The sequence below is a fragment of the Zea mays genome, chromosome 6 (assembly GCF_902167145.1).
Source record: "Zea mays cultivar B73 chromosome 6, Zm-B73-REFERENCE-NAM-5.0, whole genome shotgun sequence".
NCBI lineage: Eukaryota > Viridiplantae > Streptophyta > Magnoliopsida > Poales > Poaceae > Zea > Zea mays.
The window spans coordinates 66,874,666-66,882,706 of record NC_050101.1 but is presented as its reverse complement, the minus strand read 5'-3'; the positions used below and the strand labels follow the sequence as shown (position 1 = coordinate 66,882,706).

The window sequence follows — 8,041 nt, the reverse complement described above, 5'->3', positions numbered from 1 at the left end:
ACACAGCACATGGAACATGGACGATAATGATGACACCGAGACTCTTAGCTGCCCACCATAAAGAGATCGATCAGATACATCTGGATTTATTCTCCTTCAGGGCCCGTTCGTTTCTGCTGGAACAGACCAGAATTAATTCTAAATTTCTAAAATTTATAGTAATTATTGAAGGAATCCAAGTCAGATTTATTCCACACCTTCATTCCATGCGAAACGAATAGACCCTCAATTCTCTTTAATCCACTATGATCCTCTTGCAACCGAACCTGACCTTATATGCTGTACCCTTTTGAGTAAAAATACCTTTTTTTCAGGGAATCTGTGTTTCAGAAATCTAAACACACCCCTAATCCGATTCCGATGCTGTGCTGCCGCGCCACCGCATCCCTGCCGTCTCCGCCTCCCCCCTCGCATGCTGCCGACCCCCACGCGCGCCTCAGGGCGGCGGCGGCCCGCTACGACCTTCCGGGCGCGCTCGCCGCCTTCGTCTCCATGTCGTCACCCTCCTCCGCCGCCCACGCGGCCGCGGGCCCCGTCCTACGCACCTTCACAGCGCTCCTCAAGCTCTGCGCGGCGCGCGCCGATCTCGCCACGGGCCGCGCCGTCCACGCGCAGCTCGAGGCGCGGGGGCTCGCCTCCGAGTCCATCGCTTCCACGGCGCTCGCCAACATGTACTTCAAGTGCCGCCGCCCCGCCGACGCGCGCAGGGTGTTCGACCGGATGCCTTCCAGGGACCGCGTCGCCTGGAACGCGGTCGTCGCTGGGTACGCGCGAAACGGGCTTCCATCGTCCGCGATGGAGGCGGTCGTGCGGATGCAGGGGGAGGAGGGCGGGGAGCGGCCCGACTCCGTCACGCTTGTGTCCGTGCTGCCGGCCTGCGCCGACGCCCGGGCGCTCCACGCGTGCAGGGAGGTACACGCCTTCGCGCTCCGCGCCGGGCTCGATGAGCTCGTCAATGTCTCCACGGCGGTACTTGACGCCTACTGCAAGTGCGGCGCGGTGGAGGCGGCAAGGGCTGTCTTCGATTGTATGCCTGTCAGGAACTCCGTGTCTTGGAACGCCATGATTGACGGGTATGCTGACAATGGTAACGCCACGGAGGCTATGGCTTTGTTCTGGAGGATGGTCCAGGAGGGCGTGGATGTGACGGATGCGTCTGTGTTGGCAGCACTACAAGCGTGCGGGGAGCTTGGATATCTCGATGAGGTGAGGCGTGTCCATGAGCTACTTGTGAGAGTTGGCTTGAGCTCCAATGTGTCGGTGACGAACGCGCTTATCACCACATACGCCAAGTGCAAGAGGGCAGACCTCGCTGCCCAGGTGTTCAACGAGCTGGGCAACAAAAAGACACGGATCTCATGGAATGCCATGATCCTCGGCTTCACGCAGAACGAATGCCCCGAGGATGCAGAGAGGCTCTTCGCTAGGATGCAGTTGGAAAATGTGAGACCAGATTCGTTCACCCTGGTCAGCGTGATTCCTGCAGTCGCGGACATTTCTGATCCGCTGCAAGCAAGATGGATCCATGGATATTCTATCAGGCACCAACTAGACCAGGATGTCTATGTCCTGACAGCCCTTATTGACATGTACTCCAAATGTGGGCGTGTCAGCATAGCTAGAAGGCTCTTCGATTCCGCAAGGGACAGACATGTTATCACCTGGAATGCGATGATCCATGGTTATGGTTCACATGGTTTTGGCCAGGCTGCAGTTGAGCTATTTGAAGAGATGAAGGGCACTGGCAGTTTGCCCAACGAGACAACATTCCTCTCGGTTCTTGCAGCTTGCAGTCATGCTGGTTTGGTTGATGAAGGGCAGAAATATTTTGCTAGCATGAAGAAGGACTATGGGCTTGAACCTGGAATGGAGCACTACGGTACCATGGTGGATCTACTTGGACGAGCTGGGAAGCTAGACGAAGCTTGGTCTTTCATCAAAAACATGCCTATAGAACCTGGCATTAGTGTTTATGGTGCAATGTTAGGTGCTTGCAAGTTGCACAAGAATGTTGAATTGGCTGAAGAATCAGCACAGATAATCTTTGAGCTGGGCCCAGAGGAGGGGGTGTATCATGTCCTTTTGGCAAACATTTATGCAAACGCTTCAATGTGGAAAGACGTCGCGAGGGTGAGGACTGCTATGGAGAAGAAAGGACTCCAGAAGACTCCTGGATGGAGTATTATCCAGCTCAAAAATGAGGTCCATACCTTCTACTCTGGAAGCACAAATCACCAGCACGCGAAGGACATATACGCAAGACTGGCTAAGCTCATCGAAGAGATCAAAGATATGGGCTATGTGCCAGACACTGATTCAATACATGATGTGGAGGATGATGTCAAGGCACAGCTGCTTAACACCCACAGTGAGAAGCTTGCTATTGCATATGGGCTCATTCGAACAGCCCCTGGCACGACAATTCAGATAAAGAAGAACCTTCGAGTTTGTAACGACTGTCATAATGCAACCAAGTTAATATCTCTACTGACAGGACGGGAAATAATCATGAGAGACATTCAACGCTTTCACCATTTTAAGGATGGTAAATGTTCATGTGGAGACTACTGGTAGTGAAATGTTGAAGGCAGTCTGAATATCCATTTCCGAGATGATATACAGCTGCTATACAAGTATACAATTAGACTAACAGGTAAAGCTAACTATTCTATCTTTTTCACCGACCATGTTTTGAATTTGATCGGGGGCATTCGATATGTTGATTTAATGAGGAATGTATACCATGTTCTTTTTTAGTCTGTGTAGCCACCCTTTGCATTGATGGCTCTTGGTTTAAGCTAGTGAACCTATTGTAGAGTTACAGGTTTCAGTCCATTCGGCTTTGTCATTGATACATTTTTTTATTATTATTTCTAAATAAAAGTAGTGCACAAGATATTTATGTCTATTGAGGGCACTGCTTTTCATCATCATGCCTTGTCTGAAGCAGTGAAGCTAAATGTACACGATGAGATGAGCACTGGAAACTGAAGGAAATAAGCTAAACGCCTTGTCTGATTCAGCTGACTTGTACTTGCCAATTGCTGCCAAGGTTCAGCAAGCTTGACGATGACTGCCTTGGTTCCTCTCCAGCGAAACCAGACACTCCCCGTAATACAATCACAGGTACAGGTACGCTAGAAGACGTTGTCTGTTACTTGAATCAGTATAAGAGAATTCGCTTAATTGTGGCGCAATCTTAAGTTGCATGATTGAGATATACTGCAAATATTGGGAGGCATATAAAATGAGAAGAGACCTGTGGTCTATTAGAAAAGGAGCTTTCTGTATGCTGCGTTGTCAACAAATATGTCAGGTGTTGATCCTTTAAGACCCACAGACAACTTTTGGATCTGCCAGTAAGCAAAAAAAAAAAAGATCAGAAAGAGTGTACGGCCGGTGAGCAAGCATGGGCTGCATGGCATCGGTGTTGGCTATCGGAATGACAGGTGAAGGACTGAAACCCTGACGTGCAGGCCGGGCCATTGGTTAGCCTGACCAATCCTGGTAGGTGTCTGCCATTTATGATGGCTGGGCTGGCTCTCGGAGCAACTCTCTCCAATGAGGGCTTTCCGTCATTGATGCCGGTGCAGACCGTTTTTCTTCGCCTTGCTCTCAGGTACGCTCCTGCCCTGGCTGAATTGCACTACATATGAGCGAGCATATGGCAATCTAATAAATCTCTCGAGTCTTTCTGCTGGCCACAATCTTCCTAACCTAGGCAGCAGCTAGCTCTTTGATCCCTGTTGGATTGGATGGAGGTCCGTGGCAGTGCACCCAGCATGAAGCCAAAGGTGGAGCCGCCGTTGGAGGCTTCACACGACTGGGAGGTGACCCCGCTGTCCGGCGACAACCCCTTCTTCACCAGCGTCATGCGCAAGAGCCAAGTCCAGAACCCCTTTCAGCTGGTACACATTTTCTTTTCTTTTCTTTTTCCCCAATCCGGAACGCACGCACGTAGGAGCACACCGTACTGTTTGTTCCAGGTCATCCCGGTTCGCTTCCACCGCCACCTCCCGGAGGCGCGCGCGCCCGCGGTGCTCCTCTGCCGCGACCGGTCGTGGACGGTGAGCTACGCGGGCGTCGGCAAGTGGAAGAGGCTCCAGGGGGCGTGGAGGGACTTCGCCCGCGACAACGGGCTCCGCCTCGGGGACGCCTGCGTCTTCGAGCTCCTTGTGCCCAGTACTGATGCAACCCAAGGAGACGGAGACGGCAGCAAGGATCAGGGGGAGGTGGTGTTCCGTGTGCAGGTGCTCCGCGGCGGCCTGCCGGCTGAGATCACCTCCCGGGGCGCCACCTCCGACGATCCACTCGTCATTGTGGACTAGATCCAACTGCGGGGAGAGTAGTACGTAGTAGACTAGTAGTGGTGCAGTGCAGTCTGTAGAGGAGACGAGACGCTCAGGAGCTAGGTAGCATCGTCGTTGTATTTTGTTGTTGCCCCTGCTCTAGCTAGCTCGCTGGTCCTCGTGGATCTTGTAGCCAGTTTCTTTCTTTCAGCTGCAGACCTTCCTCTTCCTGTGGACACGGTTGCTCCATCACCAAGTGTGCTGATGCTACCAGCTTTCTGCTGTGACAGTACATAGTAGACGCTATCACCAAGTGTGCTGATGCTACCACATTCCAGTAGACGCGGCATGCTTGAAGAGATGTGTTCAATGAGCATCATCCTTTGTGTCCATCCATCGTGTCAATAACTAGAGCTGAATAGCTCGACCGAGTTTAGTGTTTAGGCTATCTCGAGCAGCGTTATCTAAATGAATATTCTGTGTCCTTTAAAGGAATATTCTGTGTCATTTACAGTGCACTATAAAAGATTATATCATCTATATCATCTCGTTATCCAGCAGCGTCCTCTAAATTATATCCTCTATAGAAATAATATTACTCATTCTTATTTTATACACAACTTTTCATTAACGAGACCATGTACGGATCCAACCAGCGCTCTCCATGTGTCTGTCCCAGCGCAGAAGGGAGTAGGAGCCACGGATAGCGGACGCCCGAACAACCTCCAAGTTTAGAGTGTCCAGCGACGCGCGCTATTTTTACCAGACGCTTTACCGTGTGCTGCTGGAGGGCTAGAGGAGCTTGGCGTCCTCTAAATTTAACGTACAGGACCATATACAGACCCTTGCTGGAGATAGCCTTAGGGTTAACGAGTCTGGTTCGGCGCCACAGAGTCATCTCGATTCCTTTACGAGCTTGGGCTGGCTCATTTAGCTTGCGAGACAGAGCAGAAAAAAACAATATATATAATAATCAATTTTTTGTTAATTGCAAATCAATTTAATAATAAAAATAGCAATTATACTCATATTTTAATAAACCACATCAATGTAACACCAAATTAATACAACTCATCACTCATCAGTTCATCAACAATTCATAATTCACACAAGTGTTTATCAATTTAACGCACACTCAGTAGTCTCATAGACCAATTTATTAACATATAGACATACTTTATCAATCACCAGTTGAAAGAGAAATGGCCTTAAACTATTTCTTATATTTTGGTGCTTGATGACCATCACAACCATTCAGACTAACTAGTTTGCCTAGTCTTTGATTCACAGGTTCATAAGATTCAACAGTTCAGTTTCTTAGTCAGAATCAGCTCAGACTCAACCAAATAGGGATAAACATGGAATAGATGAACTACCAATAATTCTACTCTTTGAATAAGTTCAAAATACCCCGAGGAACGTATTCAACACTTCTAGAAAGGTTGGGAAGCTCAAAATCAACATATCGCTATTTTGAGCTAGTTTGAGCAAAAGAAGAAATATGAGTGAAAGAATCAAAATGTTCATGATCCATGACTTAGACTAGATGGAAACCACTTGAGATATTTTTCTAAGTCATAGGATCTCTCTCAAGTTTAGCCAAAGCAACTTGGAGAAGATTGTTCAAAGATCAACAGGAAGTCAGAAACTCAAGTTCTGAAATTGCCTAGCGCGGACCGTCCGGCCCCTTTTGGCGGACCGTCCGCGACACCGTTTCGACTTCAGCCAGGAACTAAAAATCGTGGATAGTCCGACTAAACCACGAACTGTCTGGCTATACAACACGGACCGTCCGGCTATAATTCACAGACCGTCCGTATGTGAAGACCTGGTTCAGCCCGAAGGTGACAAGTTGAGCCAAAGGAATTATAGAGCTGGCGCGGACCGTCCGGGACCAAGGGCGGACCGTCCGCGTGGGGGCACCGAGGCAGATAGCCGTTGATCTAGCCGTTAATTTGTCAGACGTATCCGTTGAAGATGTCAGAATTGACCGTTGGAGGGTCACGGACTGTCTGGGCCCTAGCCGCGGACCGTCCGCCAGTGCAATTTCTGGCAGATGCGCCCCAACGGCTATATGGGTGGTTGAGGGCTATAAAAGCCACCCCAACCAGCCCATTCGCAAGTATTCATTTATCCATTTCATACACAAGAGTTGGGTATTCACTCCTATCTACTAGAGCAACACTTCTATACACATCAAAGCCTCACAAGTGCCACAAAAGAGAGATCAAGCAAGAAAGAGCTACTCGTGTGCGTTTAGTGATAGTGCCTTGTGAGAATCATTGAGAGAAAGTGTGTGTTATGTCTTGTGATCATTTTGAAAGGGAAATGTGCCGTTGGGCCATTTCTAGTATATTTTGGTGATTAAGTGCCAACACATATTGAGTGAGTAATTATATGCCAAATGATGGATGAAGTGCAAATCAACAAGAAGGTATGGTTCTAGTCTTAGTACATTGGTTTTTGTGTACTAATATATTTGTCTAAGTGCTAGAAACAGGAAAAGAAAAGGAATGGAAAAGAGTTGGCTGTGTACAACCAACTGCTGCTCAGTCTGGGTGCACCGGACAGTGTCCGGTGTGCCAGGCTGGGCTCTAGCGAACTGGCCACTCTCGGGAATTCGACAGCGGCGTACGGCTATAATTCACCGGACCGTCCGGTGGTGCACCGGACTGTCCGGTGAGCCAACGGCCGCCAGCGCAACGGTCGCCCGCCAAATCCGTGGGCGACGCGTGGCTCGCTCTAACGGTCGGCAGGGGCACCGGACTGTCCGGTGTGCACTGGGCAGTGTCCGGTGCGCAAACGGCTACAATTCTGCAACGGTCGGTTGTGCTTTTTTAGGAAGGAGATCTGCACTGGACCATGAACAGTGGATGTCCGGTGGTGCACCGGACTGTCCGATGTGCCACCCAACAGAAGGCAAGAATTGCCTTCCAGGAATGCCTCCAACGGCTCCTAGCTGCCTTGGGGCTATAAAGGGACCCCTAGGCGCATGGAGAAGGCACCCAAGAATTCCTTGATCATTCCTAAGCACCAAGACTCCATTCTCGCGCATTTGATTCTTTGAGATAATGACTTGAGCACCATTTGAGTAGAGAACTCCTCGAGTTGTGTTGTGAGCTCAAGTTGTGGCTTTGTGTGCGTGATTGTGCTCTTGCTTTGAGTCTTGTGTGTGTTGCTCTTCCCCTCCCTTACTTCCGTGCTTCTTTGTGATCATCAATTGTAAGGGCGAGAGGCTCCAAGTTGTGGAAATTCCTCGCAAACGGGAGAAAGTATAAGAAAGGAAAACACCGTGGTATTCAAGCTGATCATTGGATCACTTGAAAGGGGTTGAGTGCAACCCTCGTCCATTGGGACACCACAACGTGGAGTAGGCAAGTGTTATACTTGGCCGAACCACGAAATAAATCACCGTGTCTTTTGTGTTGCTTTTCTCTGTGATCATTGTGTTTCATAAAAGCTCGGTCCATAGCCACTTGGTCCTATTGCACTAACTCTTAACCAAGTTTTGTGGCTACAAGTATTTGATTTTTACAGGATCACCTATTCACCCCCCCCTCTAGGTGCTCTCAATTGGTATCAGAGCCATTCTCTTCACGCAAGGGACTAATCGTCCAAAGAGATGGATCCTAAGGGAAAGGGGATGGTGGTCAACGACAAGACAAAGGAGTCCATCGTCAACGAGCCAAGAGATGATAAACCCTCGGACTCTGGCTCGAGTCATAAGAAAAGTGACGGGAAGAAGAAGAGGT

General features: G+C 49.4%; 2 protein-coding genes across 6 annotated transcripts; both read left to right on the top strand.

Moving 5' to 3' along the window:
- The first annotated feature begins 306 nt into the window (after positions 1 to 306).
- Positions 307 to 3,426, top strand: LOC114574132 (uncharacterized). 4 transcript variants are annotated; one of them, XM_035959834.1, is made up of 2 exons: positions 310 to 2,653; positions 2,951 to 3,417. In XM_035959834.1, exon 1 carries the CDS (start codon positions 361 to 363, stop codon positions 2,572 to 2,574), a length of 2,214 nt encoding a protein of 737 aa, XP_035815727.1. In that variant the 5' UTR covers positions 310 to 360; the 3' UTR covers positions 2,575 to 2,653; positions 2,951 to 3,417. The 4 variants fall into 4 exon arrangements, with proteins under 4 accessions (NP_001356569.1, XP_035815727.1, XP_035815726.1 ...); XM_035959833.1 differs by having other exon boundaries at positions 2,888 to 3,417; NM_001369643.1 differs by having other exon boundaries at positions 319 to 2,653; positions 2,885 to 3,417.
- Positions 3,206 to 4,782, top strand: LOC100193386 (B3 domain-containing protein). 2 transcript variants are annotated; one of them, XM_035959382.1, is made up of 3 exons: positions 3,206 to 3,619; positions 3,726 to 3,908; positions 3,987 to 4,681. In XM_035959382.1, exons 2-3 carry the CDS (start codon positions 3,756 to 3,758, stop codon positions 4,326 to 4,328), a joined length of 495 nt encoding a protein of 164 aa, XP_035815275.1. In that variant the 5' UTR covers positions 3,206 to 3,619; positions 3,726 to 3,755; the 3' UTR covers positions 4,329 to 4,681. The 2 variants fall into 2 exon arrangements, with proteins under 2 accessions (XP_035815275.1, NP_001339180.1); NM_001352251.1 differs by having other exon boundaries at positions 3,521 to 3,619; positions 3,722 to 3,908; positions 3,987 to 4,782.
- Positions 4,783 to 8,041: the final 3,259 nt, after the last annotated feature.

What these genes read in the sequence shown, in the direction of transcription:
- LOC114574132 (NM_001369640.1), top strand. Translation starts at nt 361, where the DNA reads ATGCTGTGCTGCCGCGCCACCGCATCCCTGCCGTCTCCGCCTCCCCCC.
- LOC100193386 (NM_001352251.1), top strand. Translation starts at nt 3,756, where the DNA reads ATGGAGGTCCGTGGCAGTGCACCCAGCATGAAGCCAAAGGTGGAGCCG. An exon ending in TCCAGAACCCCTTTCAGCTG is followed by an intron (nt 3,909 to 3,986) that starts GTACACATTTTC and finishes TGTTTGTTCCAG; the next exon opens with GTCATCCCGGTTCGCTTCCA.